A 22,501-nucleotide genomic window follows, 5' to 3' on the forward strand; every position below is an offset into this window, starting at 1 on the left:
GGTCATTTGAACCATTGATGTGTGACGGTCTCATTACCTTAACTACCAGACTGAGGTCGTAAAGTAACTGTCCACTATCCCATTTCAGTGGGGGCCAGTGCCACCCCCCTTATATTCTATAGTTAATAAAATACAAGTATGCGTAATGTGGATTACTGTGTGGTGGAAACACTGACCCTGCTGTGTTGGGGCTCTAACAGACATCACAGGAAATACGAAGGCTTCTCAAACATTTTATTTGGGACAGAAACCAAACCAACCGAGCAGTAAGGATCACATCGTTGGCTCACAGAAATGACAGCTGGATTGCACTGCAGCTTCATGTGGTACAGAAAGCAAAGATCCAAAGCTTAAAAACAATCCAAACACTGGAGACACACACCCAACCTAAAGAAAAACAAACTAACAAGGGGTTAGTTCTAGTGATTCAGCAGTGTCTCACATTACAATCACAGCAATGGAATCCTCAACAAAAACAACAAAAACTGCATTTATATCAGTGCAATGGAGCAAAAGGCAACTTCACAGAATGACTTCAAAAGGCTTCGTCAGTTTGGGTCCCGCACACGTGAGCAGGGAGTTTGGTCAGCGTTTTTACCTTTTAACAGTTTCAGTCTCAGTGTGCAGGCAGATGGTCGTGGTAACAAAATCAAAAACATGTTTATCCAAAAGTGAACACTGGTACTGTTACACCAGGAAGAAATACAGCATCCAGTCCTGTTACATGTGAGGAAAACCCACTGAAATGAACCAGATGGAGAGAATCGGAGTGCTCTCTCCTGCTCCACAGCAGAGAACACTGACTTTACTACTATGTGTCATGTGACGTCTTGCTGACGATCTGATTTGTGAAAAGCAGAGCACTTCACCCCCTATTAACAATTTTATCTTTAATGACTGAATCATTCAACTCTGTCTCATACTGCCACATTCACTTCTTACTATAATCACATAACATAAACCTCACACATACCTTTGACATTTCTCTCCTGAAAAACACGCTGATACTGACACGGTCACATCTGTGTTAAACTAAAATCAGTTACAAATGATGAATATTTTCGGAGCTTCTGCTGTATAATAACAGTGTGATCCTTCCAGAATGTGGCTGATATGAGGGACCTGTCCATCTCTTTCTAACACACGTACACGTGCAGGTCAGAGGATGATTACAGTTTTACAGTGAACAGTGTCAAAAGGTACAATAATGTACTGTAGCTAAAGTCAGCTGCACATTAGATGGTAGAGGATAAAGTGAATGAACAGTGCTTTGATATAGAATTTGTGCATTTCACTTCTCAAGTTGGTTTTATTTACTGTTTACTTTAAACGTGATGTTTTTTTTTCTGACCCTAAGTTTTACTGCTGAAAGAACATTAGTAAATAATGTCTTGAGAAAACACTCACCAGAGCACACACACACGCTTGTTTTTTTTTCCTTCTCATCTGTAATATTTACCTGTGTGTGCCTTCCAGCGTTACTGAGACAACTGACGCGCTTCACTTACACAATCAACAGCTCAACATTGTGACTGCTTCTGTTATCAGAATAAATCACACAACTACTAAAACAGAGATGATGGACGAGCTGAGTCACGGATGTTTCAAGCGTCTCCACACTGATTTGTGATTACTGATGAAGTACTGACATGATATGCCGTAAACTGACCTATATTAAGGCTGGGTAGGAAAACCTCTCTCTTCCTCTGGTGTTGACTAAAATATGTCCACCACACTGCTGAAAACTGTCAAGTACTGAAAGCTGCATCAAGTGTCGGCTTAGATTAGTCTAATGTGATGTATTCACTCTGATCATAACACACAGGGGGTCAAAAAGTAAACCTACACAAAATGTTCATAACCTGTACACTACAATGTTAATAGATTAACTGATTAACAGTCAGACAACACCGTGTGATTGTAGGGTCACGACTTATTACTGGGGCTTTTACTCTCCATATATGTTGAGTTGTTTATTGTTCCCTGCAGACACATTTTTACATGTTTGCATGCTAAGCTGACCTGCTGCTCTCTGACTAAAACACTCTGTGGGTTTGACTTGAAATGAACAGGAAATAATTGATTAAAAGTGTACAAACAGAACTGTCCCCATTATCCCCTTAATTTGTACCAAGCTACACAGTTCATCCCAGGAACCCTCCTCTGAATTCACAGATTTTTATCTGGGAAAGTGTAGGAAAGTATGGGACTTGTTAAATAAAGTTTTATCAAATATTAAAGCAGGATGAGAACATGGTGAATGGTTGATTACAATCCATACAAACCAATGTCAGTCCGCTGATCAGGAAAAAAGACAAACTGCAGCCTTAAGGAGTGTGGGTCTGTAGCCTCTGGATTATATTCAGTGAACACACACAAACAGTACACACACACTAAGTGCTTAAGAACAGGCCGCTTATGTTTCTTGTTGCTGTGTGAGCACTCTAGGTCTATATAGTTCCACACAAAACTCATCAGTCAGTTCTTCTGTATCACCTGTGGTGCTTGACGCCCCCTTCCACAACAGACAACCCCTGCTCCTACAACTGATCTGACCAATAAAGCAAGTCCAAGAAAAGGGGAAAGTACTGATTGTGCGAAACATTTGGCACCAGTTTATTCATAATTTTTAAGTTAACACAAACTAGATCACATTTTACCAAGACTTTCATTGTGGATAAAAAAAAACAAAAACAAAACATGAATACTAAATATAGTGTGACAAAAGTCTCTGCCCTGTGGATTTTATGTCTGATTCTCCACACAAGAAAGAGCAGAAAAGCATCATGTGCTTGCGGTGGTGAGCTAAAAACTGATTTTTACACTGACATTAAATTCTACCTCCTCATAACATCACTCAAAATGGGAAAACCCAGGGATGAACTCACACACCACATCGTCTGGAGGCAGATTAGCTGCTTTCACACACACACACAAAAAAAAAAAAAAAAACACAGCAAAACCAGAGGATGGGGGCACTGGGAGGACTGCTTCACAACACAGGAGATAAAAACAAAGTTAAAGCTCAGACTCGTGTCAAACTGATTTAGCAAAAATTCTAGTGGTTATGTCAGTCAGGTCTAGAAAAATAGATTCTCTTATTTGCTCGTAATAATTCTAATGTAACTTTCAAACATATTCAGTGGCAGTCTTTCAAGTGCCCCTGTTGAGAACACAGAGGACAAATAGGAAACAACAAAACAAAACCTCCTGGAAATCAATGTCAAACACAAGGTCAAAGGTGAAATTGGAAGCATCAGAGAAGCGCAGGAAACACAAGGACTGGACGATGAACTGTGACGCCACATCAACATGCTAGGGCAAACAGGAAGAGATCTAGAAAAAACAAAAAGAAAAACACAACAGGGAGACAAACCTAGGTTAAACAGCAATGGAACACAGACAGGAGAGAGAAAAGAAACCAAGAATGATTATCTCTGCATGGGGGTTGATCACAGTCTAAACACTTAACAGTCAGTATCAGGGACAGAGTGAGGACGAGTCACACGTTACCAGAAACTGAGGTGGATGACACAGAGGCAAAACACACATGACAGCCTAAATAAAATGGCAGCACACAATCGGTGACAACATGCAGGTCACACCAGGCCTCCAGAGTTCTGGATCAGCAGCTACAGTCTGGCACACCAGCATCTACAAACAGCTGGTCACATATGGAGGCTTGAGAGGATCTGATCTGTCATCATCAGTTATTATAAACTACATTTGAATGATGCTATTAGAACAAAATAAGTAAAATAGTAAAATGTTCATTCATAAATAACTAAATTTGTCAGTAGATTTGGAAAACGATTATCAAAAAGGTATTTAAATGATGTACTGAACCATCTGAGCGAGTTTCTATAGTCTGATATTTGATTTTTATGCCATAGAGATAAATGAAACCCAATGGCTGCCTGGAACTGAAGCAAAAAGATACCTGAAACTACCCAGCATGCATCTAAAAACTGTAAAACTGTAAAGAATACATGATTTGTAATGAAGAGATGTTACCTTTGTCCTTACACATGGATGGTCTTATTTTATTCCATGTGGAAATTCAAATGTCTCCTGCTTTATTTTTGACAGCCTCCATTTCCCCACAGAGCAAACCAACACTGAGCTGATCCTACTGAAAAGTAATGTGTGTGAGTCTGATATGTATCTCATTCCTCTGTGCCACACTGAAGAGCTTCATTATTGTTCAAAGACTGTTACAAACACGTCAGTGAGCCACACTGCTGCACTGGGTGACATGAACACACACACACAGTGTACTTTCTTTCGACTAAGTCCCACAAACACTCACACAGTCCTGCTGTCTGAAAAACTCACTACAGCAACAAAATGTGGATTAATCTGACTGAAAACAATCCCAAACAAAAACACAATTTCCTCCCGCAGCGAGCCAGTTTAGGAAATTACTCATCCTTTTAAAAAAATTGAACTATATATTAGTGATGAGCTTTTAAAAGATCTGCAATCAAAATCAGTGGGCTTGGGGGCTCAGAACGACAGAGTAGGGAAGTCAGAAAGTACTAAGAGATGGACATTGTGTGTGTTTTGGTCTTTTAATTGAATTTTTTTGACTTAGGTCAGTGCGCCACAGTAAAACTTTAACACGGTGCTTTTTTGGTGCACCTCTCATGTGCACAAAATGTTAAGGCAGAAATGTCCCAATTCAGGGGCTGTATCCTACCTGGAGAGATAGGTTCCTCTAAAGATGAAATGCTCTAACCCCACAGAGACAAAAAGTGAGAGTGAACTGAGGTGATCCTTATTAACTTACACAATGTACCACCAGGAAGTGGCCCTCAAACGGCTGACATGTTCATAGCTGTGTTAAATTCAGCTGACTTCCTTAAAGAATTTGCAAAACCAGCTGTAATGTTCCACTTCGTAACATAAGAGCATAACATGTACAAGCTTAACAGTAAACGTATCATTGTAACACCCATTTATCTCTTAACAGTGATAAACGACACATCCTGGCTAATAACTACAGACAGTGGATTTCATTCCTTACTTCCATTATTCAAATCCTGCAGCATATTTTCCAGTGGTCCAGTTCATGTGATGGATGGATGGATGGGTCATGACCCATGACCTTACCACCATTACTCATCACTGAACACTTGGAACTGGTTTAATTTTCACTGTGCACACCATACAGCCAGTCTTTAGTCTTTGAATTAAAGTATATATATATATAGAGAGAGACAGTGATCCTAAAGCACAACACGGCTACAACACCTATGACGAGTCAAAAGTCCCTGACACATAATCATGATTTTTGTGCAATAGTGTGAATGATTTTGTACAGTAGACAATATACCAAGAAACTTCAGCAATAACATAACACTGAGTAAATGGGACAGTATTACACAGAACATGGTGATGTTCAGCTGCTTAGACATGAATGACCCTGTGGCAATGAGAGGTCCTCTGAGCACCCTGGTCATACTTCCATCACACATGGTTATAATCTGACTGTCCCAGTGCAGAAGACTCGATCTTTGGACCTGGACCTAGAATCGCTTTTAAAACTAGTTCTAGTACTAGAAACACACCCAGGACTTCGCCTGGCGCAAAGGTGTAGATAACACATTTAGGATGGCTCTGTATTCATATAGAGAGACAGGACCAACAGGCACATGGACTTATGGAATAAACTATGCTCCCTGTGTTTTTGGAAAATGATTTATTCAGATGGAGGCATGTGTGACAGAGAGGGAGATCTATGAAGTCTGTAGCAGCACTGATGGATCCTACACACACAGTCCATGCCACACTGACACATAGTACACATCACCAAAAGGAAACAACGCATAACAGGCAAAAAGAGGACACACACCAGGAGATCAAATGGAGTTGTTGGACTTCACATTTGTCTTTCAAAATAATTTCAATTCAGATAAATAATTTAGGCAATAAATAATTCCCCAACACACAGGGGAAGTATAAAACCTATATAAAAATAGAAAAGGCATAATAGTTTAAATATACATCTCAACAATTGTCTTGCTTCCTAGTTCTATTAAAAAACACACACACGCACACACACACAAACGCACACACACACACACACAAGGAAGTCTAAGCTAACTAACATGTTTGTCTTGAGCAGTTTGACATTTATATGAATTCTCCAATTACAGAAGATATTCAGTGAGAGACATAGTGGTGTAGCCCTCTATAGATTAGCTAGCCGCTAACTAGCAGGACAGTAGCTGAGGGTTGTGATGAATGTTTAACAAATCACCTGGATTCAAAGTTCAAACCAACTGAAACAATAAAAATGTGTTTCTATGAGTCATTAAATCTCCATTAGACAGACTGTTGGATATTAAAGTTGAGTGGAACAAGTCGATGATGTTTGGTGTTTGTTTTTTTGTTTTTTTTCCCCCCAAACTTCACAGTGTTGCTAGTTACAACTGCGGCCTTCACAGCCACATCAGCCCGACCTCTGACCTGTCACTCAGAGTGCAGCAGCACAGGAGGAGCACCACCAAAACATGCTGAGCTTAGTCCTCTGGAAAAGTCTATACTGACATGCAACTTCAACTGCATTAGAAATCTGTCTCACTAACCTCCAGATAAAAAAAAAAAAATACAATAAATGCAATGAGTACACTGTTTGACAGAAGTATAATATCTATATCATACAGGAATCAATTCCAGCCACTGTTAATATACAACACAACCCACACGCAAATACATAGCCATCCGCCCGAGGCTACTTGATTAGTGTAAGCCATGCAACAGCTGCTACACCCACACGACAAGTCACATATAAACAAGCATTTATGTGTCATCTAACGCACAAACAGGTGGCAGTCCTTTTCAGTAACTTTAGATCTGAGTTGAAAAAAACCAGGTAGCACTATGTTCACAGCATCAACAGGCTTCTTAGCTGTCACAACAGTGACTGATTAAGACTGTGGCCTCACAGCACTAAGAAAGACACACACACACACACATTTCACAAACTCAGAGTGAGGAAATATATGTCAATATATCTGCATGTTTTGGTGGCGCTCCTCCTTATGAACAATCTGAGCTTTTGCACATTACAGCTAATTTAGGTGTATATCACATACACTGTTTCCATTTCAAGAGATAATACAGATACCTAATACAAAAGTAGGGAAAATCACAAGTTTGGTTTGTAAAAATGTAAAAGAAAAGTGATGATTTCTGTTTTCTAATCAAACGTAGCTCTGTCTTTTAGCTCTGTCAGCTGCTGCCTGCTTTCAGGAGCTTTAAGCTGAGTCTGGGTTGCGGAGGGAAATAAAAACAGATGGATTTTGGCACCTGACTGTCAAAGTGCAACAATACCCTAACAATGAACTCATATGTTTATTATGTACCACAGCAAACTGATAACATTTCAACTGAAATTAAAATACACCTGTTTCTCTGATTTGTTAAAGTGAAAACAAAGTGCATAAACCACAACAGAACACAGGAAGAATCCAGTCAAGCCCAAAAACTCTCGGATGTAGCTTTATGTGTCTCTTTGCCTGGACATGTTATAATGACCAGGAGAGGCAGCGCAGCAGACATCACCCTGTAATGCACAGACAAGTTTCTGTGGACCAGTCTTGGTTATTCATACTCCACTTACCATAACACCACCCTGCCTAACTAAGTCTGCAGTGCCTCAGCACCCTCAGTAGGGCTTGCTGTCATTCTTTGAGCGCTTCAGCTGCACCTTCAATCTCTTCATACCGATCTGGAAACCATTCATTGACTGGATGGCTGCCTGTGATGACACGGGGTTGTCATAGCTCACAAAGCCTGAAGGAGAAATACAAACATTCACACAATGTTAAGACAGTTCAAAAACAGTCGCTCAGGGACTTAGCAATGAAACCAATCCCCACTTCATCTGTAAGAGCTTGAAATTCTTTCCAGTCCTCCCAACTACAACACTGACAGTGGTCAAATCAGAACAATGCTCTAAGTAACCAATCCTCACTCCAACATTAAAGGACAGGTTCAGGTTCTTTTTTTCCAAGACTTTCTTTAAACAATAGTCAGGTGCCTATGTGTGTACAGAAACTTGTTTTGTTTGCTGTACTCTTCCCTCCTGTCCACACAGGACACACAGAGATCCTGTCTAAAACAAATGTCAGTGTACATGTTGGTATTCCACTCTCCTTATTCTGTGCAAAAATACATTTTAAACTTCAGCACTGTACAGCGAATACAGTGTGAGGCTGATGACCATTCAAATGGTACCAACTACAAAACTCTGAAATGGCACATTAGCTCCAAAGTTAGCTTAGTTTTGAATAAAACGAGGACTGTGGATTTTGATCCTATCACTTACATTTCACACTTACACACCTTCCAAGTTAAACACACTATTTTAATTGTGCAAGTGCTATGACCAGTGCAGAATGGTAGGTCTTGGCACACAGACTGTGTGTATATACAGTAGCACAAAGTACACAAAGGCTGGATCAAGTTAAATATAAATCAAAGTGCGTGGTTATTAGCAAATACATTCTTAGGCAGGTGCAGAGTGGCACAACATGAGGGAGAAGGTTTTCATACAGTATAAAGCAGCCATGGACAAAAGATAATGTTAGAATCACCCATACCAATTTATAGATAAGTGCATACTTATTTACCAATGTTCCTGCATATTAAATGTTATTTTTTAGTGCCATCTACTGGTTGGAGAGAGTTTAATTAACATAATTTACATTTTAATTGTTTTTGTTTACATTGCATTGTTCCAATTTTTACTGTGCATGTTGCAGCAGAGTCATTTATAATGATTTTAACACAGCACTGCACGATCCTGGAGGGACTGATTCAAACAAGTTACTGATCATCATAGGGGTTATATACAGTGGTTCACATGTACTCACCAAAGCACTTGCTGAGGTTTGTCTGTTTGTCAATGAAGACTTTAGCAGAGATGACATTTCCAAAGGGCATAAACATCTGGAGCAAATCCTGGTCTCCAAACTCCTGGGGCAGGTGGTAAATGAACAAGTTGGCACCTTCCGGACCTGTCAATCAAGGAGTCTGCTTTACCGGTCAAACACACATTAAACACTAAGATATTTTAACAATTTGAACAATTTATGACTCTATATTTAACTAACTTTTAAAACGATGGTCATGATCAAATTACATGTTCAACAACAGCTGTACCATGTGGAGTCCCGCAGGACCCATGTAATTTAAAAAACATATATATTGATGTGGAAATCTGTGTTAATAGATAAATAAACTCAATCAGCTGTTTAAAACTGTTTAACCCATGTATGTAGATTGATACAATAAAGCATTAATACATGCTCATTTAGATGTGGTAGCTGAACTAGCTGTACTTGAAGATGACAACCTTCTGTTGCTTCTAACTTTCTCTGAACACAACACTGAAATATCTAAAATGATTTGATCTGCAGCTCAGCAGCATGGTAATAACTGCTGGTCAACATGGTATTTATAAGTCATGAACAAATTTTGGTCTTGTTTCATTATCTGTAAATAGATACAAAATATAAACAACTAAATAACCACACTGCAGCTGTTTTCATCCACCAACCAGTCAAGTTACAGTTTACATCTAGGTCTGTACAGACTCATATGTAGTGAAGACTTTGAATTAAAAAAAAGTATCAAGTGTAATTTGTAATAATTAGTGTATGAATTCTTGACTAATGGCCAAAAATGTGTTTTGTGCCAGATATGAATAAATTCTGGACATTGCGTTCACGAGAATGGGACGGACAGATGGACAACCTGAAAACATAATGCCTCCGGCCAAGGCAGCAAATGTGTTTTTTTTCCTCTTATGCACGCACAGTTATATTTCGTCCAGGTGGGTCTGTGTTGAAAATTGAATCTGTGCATTAAGTTTATCAATCCAGATTTCCACATTAACATTTTATGCTCTACCATATGATCCCTGGGGGCCTCCATAGTGTCATTTAAAACAATGAAAAAAAAAATATAAATCAAATCAAACTGAGTGACAGTATCTGAGAAATAGAACTAACATGAACATACAAACAAGGACAAGCCTTCTGTTATGGACTTGAACTTGTTTTTAAGTGGAGCTGTTGACACCATGATCTGAGACCATGTCAGAGAGAAGGTGGGGACGTCTTACCGGTGCTGTGACTGTTGCTGGCTGACGCAGCATTTTTAAAACAAGACAGAATCCTTAGCAGAAGGTGAGATCAACAGACAGCACACACATCTCAAACAACCTGCCTGCAACAGTACTTTAAACAAAGCATCAAAACATACCGTGGAATTTCCCATCATTCAAAGCTGCAGTATGCCTGCTCCCTGTGGCTACTGTTACCTTTCTTGTATCTCCAAAGGAAGTGGAAGCCCAGGTCAGTTTGTAAAAAAGTGGGCACATTTAGAGTAATCATCTAAACTCCAACTCTTTTATGCCTGTAGCTCTTTTTTTGTCAAGTTTCCCTGAGTGTTTGGCCAGTTTGAATGAAAACTGGACTGAGAAACACTCAGAAGCATGCTCCGACAGTACTTTGGAATACTGGTTTTCCACTGGATCTCTGTACAAGAGTTTTTCCTCATGTAAAGTGTCCATTTCTAACACTGGTTATGCTAAATGACCCTCAGTTCCTCCTGCTCTCTTTTCTCCAGTCATTTAATCTGTACTTTCTCCCACCCTCCCATGACATCTTCCTTTTTCTACTACCAGCCCACAGAACCCACCTTCTTTTTGGCTGCCTGCAGCTGACACGCTCTGCTGGGGCAGCAGACTCTGGTTGTAAAGACTGGGGATGGCGGCAGCAGCAGCATACTGTTGGATGCCGGAGTAGGCCTGGCTCAGGGCCTCCATGGTGTTCCCGGAGCCATTAGACAGGCCTCCGGACCCAAGGCCGCCATTTAGCGCTGCCATGCCTGCGTCAGAGTCACAATACAACAGAAATGTCATGAGTGAAAATATAAGCTCTTATACAACATAACAGTTGTGAACAGAGCGATGACAAAAGTCCTTATCAGTGTCAGACCTCAATTAAAGCCTCTGTCTGTTAGACTGTCTGGGCTCTGATATGATTTCTTGCTGTCAGCATAAAACTACGAGAAACCAAGAGTAGCAATATGTTGACACGTGTGCCCGATGGCAGTTACAGGAAGCTAACATCAACACACTATCACATTCACAAGACAACCTTGTCTGCTCTGTGAATCTCTAACACAAAGATTTAAATCAAGCACACTGCCTCACAGTGATTTAATCAGTGGACATTTTCAGTCTGACGCAGACAGTGAGTACAGGACCAGCTTAGGGTTAGTACCTGCCAGGGAGCCCATGTTGAGGCCAGCTCCAGCACCAGCAGCTAGAGACTGCAGGGCTCCCAAAGAAGATATAGGGTTCACTGAGGAGTTGCTGCTGGAGGTGGGAGAGGAGCCTGAACGGGGAACATTTACTGTTAATGACAGAATAAACACAACTGGAAAATATTAAACAAAGCTGTGTTACAGTGCTACAGCAAAGCAATGTCAACATGTTTACTGCATAAACAAATGTTATTCATGATAATGAACTTTTATTCATAGTTTATTCATATATAGTTAATATATATAGTTATATATAACTGTACAGATGTTTAAAAAGAAGAGTTTAAATTCTGAGAAAAGGTATGTGAACCCTTAGGAACTACCTGGGCTTTTGTAAAAACATAAAATGTGGTCTGATCTGAAAAGTCACAAGTATTGACACAACGTACTTAAGGCAATAATACACAAACAATTACAGTTGTTCATGTTATTCTAAACTAACATTCACAGGTCAGGTGGAAAAACTAAGCGAAGCCTTGGATTTAATAACTGTCCAAGAGCCTTTTTGAGGTTGTTGGCAGGAAGAACCTCAAAAAGGTGCTTCCAGTAGCTGCAGATCAGACCTGCACAACATTCAAGAGGAACTTTGGATCATTCACGTAAATTCAATTCATTTTTTATGTCAAAGTAGCTCTAACGCACACACACCTCCAACTTGCACCTGGACTTGACTGAGGTTCACATACTTTGAATGATGCATTCAGTATGCACAAGAACACTACAATGATTTGTGTGATTGTGTTTGTACACAACTGTAACTTATATGAAGATCTGACCATGTTTTAAGACACATTTACACATGAGTGCAGGTAATTCAAAGGGTTCACCTACTTTTTCTTGCCACTATTATGTTATGTGGACTCAACATGGCTGTCATCATACCACTAAGCCCTGCTGCATGTGCCTTGACTATGATACAGTACTATAGTTGCAATTTTTTGTTACCTGAGCTTGTTAGTGCACTTAGTGGGCTACTAGATGTTGTCATGGCGCTGGAGCCTGTGGGCGTGGCCTGTGTGGCAGTTGCTGCTGCTGCTAAAGCAGCCAGGTTCTGTATAGCATTAAGACCTGACAGACACACACAGAGTTTAACAGACCACTGTTGTATATATGAACAGTACATGTAGATGTGTTTCTCTGCTGGCTGGCTGAATGATTATGAGGCTGGACACTGACACTTTACTCAGCATCTAGAGGGATGATTAAGCCACTTTGTCATGAACCTCTTCTAAACGATTATTCAGCAAAAAATACATATTCACATATTCAAACCCTAATCCGACATCTCATCTCTAATCTTACATCTTAAAGAGTGTGTGTGTGTGTGTATACCTGAAACAGGGTGCAGATTGTTGAGTGCGTTCCCTGTGGAGGCTGACTGTTGCAGCAACTGTAAGTAGAGCTAATGCCAGGAGGAAACATGAGAAACAACATGCTAAAGCGGAAGTGACAGCAAAGATTTAACTGGTCAAACCGCTTTGTCACTGGGCTATTCACAGAATTTTCTGTTATGACACACTCAAGCCCTATTAACACACACACACACTTACTGCTAAGTACTGTGGCCCCAGGCTGTTGAGACCAGTGAGATTTCCCCACATGGAAGCAGCACTGAGTTGCTGCATCTGCTGCTGCAGCTGCTGGGCCATGCGCTTCTGCTCCTTGTCCTTCTGAGTGTCTGCAAACTTCACCACAATGGGCGATGAGCAGCCCTAAACACAGACACAGGAAATGTTTTATTATGTGACAGCTTGGTACAAATGTTGATTAAAGATGATAAACAGTTTTTCTTGGTAATATTTCCAAAATGGAGACAACATAATCTACCAACATTGAAATCAAAGTCACAATTTTACAGCATGACATATTGTTTTCAGTTCACCTCCATGGTCTGTGACTGATGCATGGACTTGATGGCTGACTGGGCCATTTGTCTCGCTGTGAATGTCACAAATGCACAACCTGAAAGACAAAAACATCATGATTCACACAGAGGAAAATTCTGTTGTCAATACCTCAAGGTCTTTGTTCAACAGTGACTGTGGACCAGAGTGTATCTGTTATGATTTTGGCTGTGTCTAACTGTCTGACATCTGCTTGTTCCTGTCCCAGACTGAGGCTCCTGTGTAGTGTGTGTGATTTTAATTTTTACTACCATGTTTTATTCGTATTGTTCTTTTTTTTGTTCTTTCCCTCTGTGCTCTGAAGCATGTTGGATCATCTGTCAGCTGAGTTAGTGTTCTGCACCTCACCCTGACCTCACCCCGGCCTTTAGGACACAGCTGGACCTGCCTGGTTTTGCTAAATTTGGGACCTGACCTGAAGATGTATGGAAAATAGCTCAACAATAAGCTGAAACTTACTATAAAGCTCTGTAAAGCTGTGGGGAGCTGCAAATTTGAGTGATTATTTGTAGGTTCATCAACGCTTTCAAATGGTATCGTTTTACCATTGTCGGCAGAACAGGCCTTACCACGGCTGAGTCCATCAGGTCCTCGAAGTATCCGACACTCCTCTATCTGTCCATACGGTGAGAACATCAGTCGGATGTCGTTTTCATTGCACTTCTTGGAGATCATTCCAATGAACAGCTTCCTGTCCTCCACTGCTGTTTTCAACACAACACCAAACACACCAGCTCTGTGGTTATGGGGCATTACAACATTCAACACACACACATGTTTAACTGTGGCTCTTGTTTGCTCAGGTTGTCTGCTCAACAGAATAAAAATGTTTAAAGCCATGTCCACACTGTTGTGGATAATCGGGATAGTACAGATCTTTTAACTTGTAGAGTGGATGAGTGGTGTTGGTCTGTCAGCATGTGGAGGGGACTCCACTAAACCACGTTTTCTGATTTATCCACACTACTTTGAACACATCTAAGATTTACTAAAGGCTGCCCTACTTTCCTTTATTATGTAAAGAAGATGCATAAACTACAATGGTACATAGACATAAAATTAAATTTCTTTGACTCTTTGCACTAGTTAAACTTTTTTTGTTGTTTTTAATTAAAGTTATATGTAGAGTGAAGCAAATGAGAAGTTTCTCTGCCATCTCTGCAGGTGATAGGGTTACAGGTAGTGGTTTTCCATTTCACTCATGGCAGACAGATCGGGGAATAGACTGTCTGTGTAGGGCTCATTTTTAATCTCTATTCTCCATTCTTTCCTCACAGTTCACAATACTGATGGCAAAACAAGGCTTTCCTGAAGAAATGAGGATTCACACAAATGAAAAACATGCACTAACTAACAGCCATTTCTGAAATAGGGGTTATTCCTCGTCGATGACACTGAACTGCATCATACTCAGCTACAAACACATCTGAATGCACAGGAGCCAACTGACTCCATCCTATTGAGATCACCACATATGCAGCTGTCAATGAGTCACTCATTCGTCAGACACGGAAATTATCTCAACTCAATGAAATGGCTGATGCAGACCACCTGTGGCGCATCACAAACAACAGTGCTAGTCACTGAAGTGTTAATTTATTTACCTGCTGAGTCACAGCTATTCCCCAAATCTACCCTCAGTCACAGGTTAGCACCAGCACAACTCACACAGCTGGCATTTCAACAGGGTTGTAGTAAATTATGTCATTCAACTGTTTTAACAGTGTGATTAAACTGAAAAATGATATGACTGTTTAAAGAAATATGCTTTATTAGGGTTGTCATTATCATGAGCAAATGATTTACAGTCACACAGAGCTGCTAGTATGAAATGACAGAGAAGACATGGAAATGCTAGAAAATCCTTACCATTGTTTTTCTCACTGTCAGCTGGTTTCATCTGGATTGGGTGGTGCATCTGAACAGGGCAACAAATAACACATTAGTACTCACAATGCTGAAATATGCACCTCTGTGTTTTGCAAAGCATTTCAGTAAGGCTGGCAGAGATACCACATCCATGTTACTGGTTCTAGAAGTTAGAAAACAAAAAGTAAAAAAAAAAGGAATCAGCATCATGGTTCAGGTATAGGATAGAGAGTTATGGTATGAAGATAGCCAGCTGTGATACTGTTACTGATACAGATGGTTTGAGTGCTTAAACTATGTTGGTAACTGGTGACAGCAGGCAGAGTGGCTGAAGACGTCTTATTTCTACAAGTTAATGTTCTGCTTTTTCAACAGATGTTTGATTGATGTATCATCTCTTATGGATAACACAGAGAACTGCTTTTGACAACATGTGAAACTTAACCTAAAGTTCGTTCCATTCAAACTGGCCTCTTCTCTGAACTGCTGACCAGCTGCGCTCTGTGTCTGTGTGTGTGAAGAGCTCAACACAGTGCCCATTCACTCATGCAAACACCGACACAATAAAGCAGAACAGAGGAGAGAAAGGCGGACAGGCAAAAAAAAAAATCCCTATTCAGAACCAGGGTTTGAGTGTTGTCCCTAATTCACAGCGAAGGCTCCACATTTTCAGCAGAAATCCATTACAAGAACGATAATAATCATTTTTATCACAGTAACATTTCAACCACAGAAATATTGCCCAGCCCTAATTTTCGTCACCTGATACTTTCAGAAACATCTATACGTTTTGTAGTAGAACCAAAAGAAAACACAGGTCTGAACAGCAGAGAAAGATATCACACAAGTGCCACAGCAATGTTGTGTCGTTTTCCATGAATGCTCCATTCAACAATGAACCTGTGGAAGTTAACCAGCTAACATGGATACCACAGGAAGTGCCACAGCTACCTGCAATAGTCACTCTAAGCACTTGCTGTCCATCTAAAAGGAGATTATGATGCCCACACATCTTCTAGTATTTGCATTCAACAATACAAGTGGCAGATGGAAGGTAAATAGAGTGACACAACTTCCTGGCCATTGGCTGTCACTTGAAAAACTGCTGACCGATGGGGTTGCAGCCCTATAACACTTGCCCACACGACACCTTTGTGTCAGAACTGAAACTGATTCTGATTTTTTTTCTGTTCACACAAATCTAATCCTGTATAAAGTAGAATTACATGGTGTTGTGAGCAGAAGGACAAGTGATTATGAAATAATCTGACTATAAATTATACAGCAGTGAAATAAAATGAAGGAAATTTAATGACTCAAAGGAATAGACACCGATGTCTAAATGAAGCAGAAGCTGAGTGACAGCAATTAACTGAATTTGTATAAATAGGTCACATAATAAAAACAAATGGCAATGATCTCTGTGATGAAACATTATATACTAATCTATCTTATTTTCTAATGCACTTAATTACATTTCAGTAACATCTCCATTCAGGTAAAAAGAGAGTAGTGTGAGGGCTGTGGATGATGTTTAACAGAGCAACTGAAAAACACAGAAAGAGACAGAGACAGAGCGAGAGAGAGGGAGAGAGAAGGAGAGAGAGGAAGAGCTGCCCAGAGAAGAAAGACTGTGCACCCACTGCACACAGCAGGAGGTGGAAACTGAGCTGAACTTTTTAACCACCTGTTAACCCTAATTGTACAAAGACATCAGAGACAAATACTACCCGCAGATTACAATCATCCAAAACATCTGTGAGCTGCTGTTACAGGTAAAGGGCGTCAATGGAATACAAGTTGTATTCCAAAGAAACATTCAATGTTTACAGAAATCTTTCATATATCACTATTTAAAATTACATTTTTATTATTATCATTATTCATCATTACTGATTCCTATTTTTATGAATATTTTTATAAAATTATTATAAATAAGTATTATTCATAATAAGTATTATTAATACTTAATAATAACTTTCATTATTAATAATAATGATTGTTTCGTTAATATGTCAATGGGAACATCATAAAGGGACAATGATGACATCACTCTTTTGTGATGTCACTGGGGTAAAGAGACAATGATGACATCACTCTTGTGATGTCACTGGAGACAACATAAAGGGACAATGATGACATCACTCTTGTGATGTCACTGGAGTGATGTCACAAGAGTGATGTCATCATTGTCCCTTTATTTTGTCCCTAGTGACATCACAAGAATGATGTCATCATTATCCCTTTATGTTGTCCCTAGTGACATCACAAAAGAATGATGTCATCAATGATAACATCACGTTTGTGACACTCTTGTGACAATGATGACATCACTCTTGTGATGTCACTGGGGACAACCACTCTTGTGATGTCACTGGGGACAACATAAAGGGGCAATGTTGACATCACTCTTGTGATGTCACTGGGGACAACATAAAGGGACAATGATGACATTACTCTTGTGATGTCACTAATGACATCATCATTGTCACTTGTGATGTCATCATTGTCCCTTTATGTTGTCCCTAGTGACATCACAAGAGTGACGTCATCATTGCCCCTTTATGTTGTCCCTAGTGACATCACAAATCTTGTGACAATGATGACATCATTCTTGTGATGTCACTGGGGACAACATAAAGGGACAATGATGACATCACTCTTGTGATGTCACTGGGGACAACATAAAGGGACAATGATGACATCACTCTTTTGTGATGTCACTTGGGACAACATAAAGGGACAATGATGACATCACTCTTGTGATGTCACTGGGGACAACATAAAGGGACAATGATGACATCACTCTTTTGTGATGTCACTAGGGACACCATAAAGGGACAATGATGACGTCATGATGACATCACTCATGTGATGTCACTGGAGTGGTCACAAGAGTGATGTCATCATGACGTCATTATTGTCCCTTTATGTTGTCCCTAGTGACATCACAAGAGTGATGTCATCATTGTGATGACAATGATGACATCACTTTTGTTGACATCATTGTCCCTTTGTCCCGTGACATCACAAGAGTGATGTCATCATTGTCCCTTTATGTTGTCCCTAGTGACATCACAAAAGAATGATGTCATCAATGATAACATCACGCTTGTGACACTCTTGTGACAATGATGACATCACTCTTTTGTGATGTCATTGGAGACAACATAAAGGGACAATGATGGCATCACTCTTGTGATGTCACTGGGGACAACATAAAGGGACAATGATGACATCACTCTTGTGATGTCACTGGGGACAACATAAAGGGACAATTATGACATCACTCTTTTGTGATGTCACTAGGGACAACATAAAGGGACAATGATGACATCACTCTTGTGATGTCACTTGGGAAAACATAAAGGGACAATGATGACAATGATGACATCTCTCTTGTGATGTCACTTGGGACAACATAAAGGGACAATGATGACAATGATGACATCACTCTTGTGATGTCACTGGGGACAACATAAAGGGACAATGATGACAATGATGACATCACTCTTGTGATGTCACTGGGGACAACATAAAGGGACAATGATGACGTCATGATGACATCATGACGTCATCATTGTCCCTTTATGTTGTCCCTAGTGACATCACAAGAGTGATGTCATCATTGTGATGACAATGATGACATCACTTTTGTTGACATCATTGTCCCTTTGTCCCGTGACATCACAAGAGTGATGTCATCATTGTCCCTTTATGTTGTCCCTAGTGACATCACAAAAGAATGATGTCATCAATGATAACATCACGCTTGTGACACTCTTGTGACAATGATGACATCACTCTTTTGTGATGTCATTGGAGACAACATAAAGGGACAATGATGGCATCACTCTTGTGATGTCACTGGGGACAACATAAAGGGACAATGATGGCATCACTCTTTTGTGATGTCACTAGGGACAACATAAAGGGACAATGATGACATCACTCTTGTGATGTCACTTGGGAAAACATAAAGGGACAATGATGACAATGATGACATCACTCTTGTGATGTCACTGGGGACAACATAAAGGGACAATGATGACATCACTCTTTTGTGATGTCACTAGGGACAACATAAAGGGACAATGATGACGTCATGATGACATCACTTTTGTGATGTCACTTGGGACAACATAAAGGGACAATGATGACATCACTCTTGTGATGTCACTGGGGACAACATAAAGGGACAATGATGACGTCATGATGACATCACTCTTGTGATGTCACTGGGGACAACATAAAGGGACAATGATGACATCACTCTTGTGATGTCACTAGGGACAAGAGTGATGTCATCATTGTCACTTTTTCTTGTCCCTAGTGACATCACAAGAGTGACGTCATCATTGCCCCTTTATGTTGTCCCTAGTGACATCACAAATCTTGTGACAATGATGACATCATTCTTGTGATGTCACTGGGGACAACATAAAGGGACAATGATGACATCACTCTTGTGATGTCACTGGGGACAACATAAAGGGACAATGATGACATCACTCTTGTGATGTCACTGGGGACAACATAAATGGACAATGATGACATCACTCTTGTGATGTCACTTGGGACAACAAAGGGACAATGATGACAATGACATCACTCTTGTGATGTCACTGGGGACAACATAAAGGGACAATGATGACATCACTCTTTTGTGATGTCACTGGGGACAACATAAAGGGACAATGATGGCATAAAGGGACAATGATGACGTCATGATGACATCACTCTTGTGGTGTCACTAGGGACAACATAAAGGAACAATGATGACGCCATGATGACATCACTCTTGTGATGTCACTGGGGACAACATAAAGGGACAATGATGACATCACTCTTTTGTGATGTCAATAGGGACAACTTAAAGGAACAATGATGACGTCATGATGACATCACTCTTGTGATGTCACTGGGGACAACATAAAGGGACAATGATGACATCACTCTTTTGTGATGTCACTAGGGACAACATAAAGGGACAATGATGACATCACTCTTGGGATGTCACTGGGGACAACATAAAGGGACAATGATTACATCACTCTTGTGATGTCACTACGGACAACATAAAGGGACAATGATGACATAATTCTTGTGATGTCACTTGGGACAACATAAAGGGACAATGATGGCATCACTCTTGTGATGTCACTGGGGACAACATAAAGGGACAATGATGGCATCACTCTTGTGATGTCACTGGGGACAACATAAAGAGACAATGATGACATCACTCTTTTGTGATGTCATTAGGGACAACATAAAGGAACAATGGTGACGTCATGATGACATCACTCTTGTGATGTCACTGGGGACAACATAAAGGGACAATGATGACATTACTCTTTTGTGATGTCACTAGGGACAACATAAAGGGACAATGATGACATCACTCTTGGGATGTCACTGGGGACAACATAAAGGGGCAATGATTACATCACTCTTGTGATGTCACTAGGGACAACATAAAGGGACAATGATGACATAACTCTTGTGATGTCGCTAGGGACAACATAAAGGGACAATGATGACATCACTCTTGTGATGTCACTAGGGACAACAAAGTGACAATGATGACATGTCACTAGGGACAACATAAAGGGACAATGATGACATCACTCTTGTGATGTCACTGGGGACAACATAAAGGGACAATGATGACATCACTCTTGTGATGTCACTGGGGACAACATAAAGGGACAATGATGACATCACTCTTGTGATGTCACTTGGGACAACATAAAGGGACAATGATGACAATGATCACATCACTCTTGTGATGTCACTGGGGACAACATAAAGGGACAATGATGACATCACTCTTTTGTGATGTCACTAGGGACAACATAAAGGGACAATGATGACGTCATGATGACATCACTCTTGTGATGTCACTGGGGACAACATAAAGGGACAATGATGACATCACTCTTGTGATGTCACTGGGGACAACATAAAGGGACAATGATTACATCACTCTTTTGTGATGTCACTAGGGACAACATAAAGGGACAATGATGACAATGATGACATCACTCTTGTGATGTCACTGGGGACAACATAAAGGGACAATGATGACATCACTCTTTTGTGATGTCACTAGGGACAACATAAAGGGACAATGATGACGTCATGATGACATCACTCTTGTGATGTCACTGGGGACAACATAAAGGGACAATGATGACATCACTCTTTTGTGATGTCATTGGAGACAACATAAAGGGACAATGATGGCATCACTCTTGTGATGTCACTGGGGACAACATAAAGGGACAATGATGATATCACTCTTGTGATGTCACTTGGGACAACATAAAGGGACAATGATGACAATGATGACATCACTCTTGTGATGTCACTGGGGACAACATAAAGGGACAATGATGACATCACTCTTTTGTGATGTCACTAGGGACAACATAAAGAGACAATGATGACATCACTCTTTTGTGATGTCACTAGGGACAACATAAAGGGACAATAATGACATCACTCTTGTGATGTCACTGGGGACAACATAAAGGGACATGATGACATCACTCTTGTGATGTCACTGGGGACAACATAAAGGGACAATGATGACATCACTCTTGGGATGTCACTGGGGACATCACCTGGGGACATCTAGTGACATCACTCTTTTGTGATGTCATTGGAGACAACATAAAGGGACAATGATGGCATCACTCTTTTGTGATGTCACTAGGGACAACATAAAGGGACAATGATGACGTCATGATGACATCACTCTTGTGATGTCACTGGGGACAACATAAAGGGACAATGATGGCATCACTCTTGTGATGTCACTGGGGACAACATAAAGGGACAATGATGACATCACTCTTTTGTGATGTCATTGGAGACAACATAAAGGGACAATGATGGCATCACTCTTGTGATGTCACTGGGGACAACATAAAGGGACAATGATGACATCACTCTTTTGTGATGTCACTAGGGACAACATAAAGGGACAATGATGACGTCATGATGACATCACTCTTGTGATGTCACTGGGGACAACATAAAGGGACAATGATGACATCACTCTTGTGATGTCACTGGGGACAACATAAAGGGACAATGATTACATCACTCTTTTGTGATGTCACTAGGGACAACATAAAGGGACAATGATGACAATGATGACATCACTCTTGTGATGTCACTGGGGACAACATAAAGGGACAATGATGACATCACTCTTTTGTGATGTCACTAGGGACAACATAAAGGGACAATGATGACGTCATGATGACATCACTCTTGTGATGTCAACATAAAGGGACAATGATGACATCACTCTTTTGTGATGTCATTGGAGACAACATAAAGGGACAATGATGGCATCACTCTTGTGATGTCAC

General features: G+C 40.3%; 1 protein-coding gene across 6 annotated transcripts in view; it reads right to left on the reverse strand.

Annotated features, from left to right (window-relative positions):
• Positions 1-226: 226 nt before the first annotated feature.
• celf1 (cugbp, Elav-like family member 1) overlaps positions 227-22,501 on the reverse strand; it is a 40,474-nt gene continuing 18,199 nt past the window's right edge. For 3 of the 6 annotated variants that reach the window (XM_041041614.1, XM_041041440.1, XM_041041294.1), the window contains 10 exons: positions 15,117-15,165; positions 13,817-13,951; positions 13,226-13,305; positions 12,894-13,055; positions 12,676-12,745; positions 12,289-12,411; positions 11,301-11,414; positions 10,714-10,902; positions 8,883-9,026; positions 227-7,800 (listed from right to left, as the gene is read on the reverse strand). In XM_041041614.1, coding sequence (XP_040897548.1) covers positions 7,673-7,800; positions 8,883-9,026; positions 10,714-10,902; positions 11,301-11,414; positions 12,289-12,411; positions 12,676-12,745; positions 12,894-13,055; positions 13,226-13,305; positions 13,817-13,951; positions 15,117-15,165 — 1,194 coding nt within the window. In that variant the 3' untranslated portion in view covers positions 227-7,672. The remainder of the gene's footprint in view (positions 7,801-8,882; positions 9,027-10,713; positions 10,903-11,300; positions 11,415-12,288; positions 12,412-12,675; positions 12,746-12,893; positions 13,056-13,225; positions 13,306-13,816; positions 13,952-15,116; positions 15,166-22,501) is intronic. The other 3 variants (XM_041041357.1, XM_041041529.1, XM_041041700.1) reach the window with 3 other exon arrangements.

The sequence above is a fragment of the Toxotes jaculatrix genome, chromosome 1 (genome assembly GCF_017976425.1).
Source record: "Toxotes jaculatrix isolate fToxJac2 chromosome 1, fToxJac2.pri, whole genome shotgun sequence".
In the NCBI taxonomy this organism is placed as follows: domain Eukaryota; kingdom Metazoa; phylum Chordata; class Actinopteri; family Toxotidae; genus Toxotes; species Toxotes jaculatrix.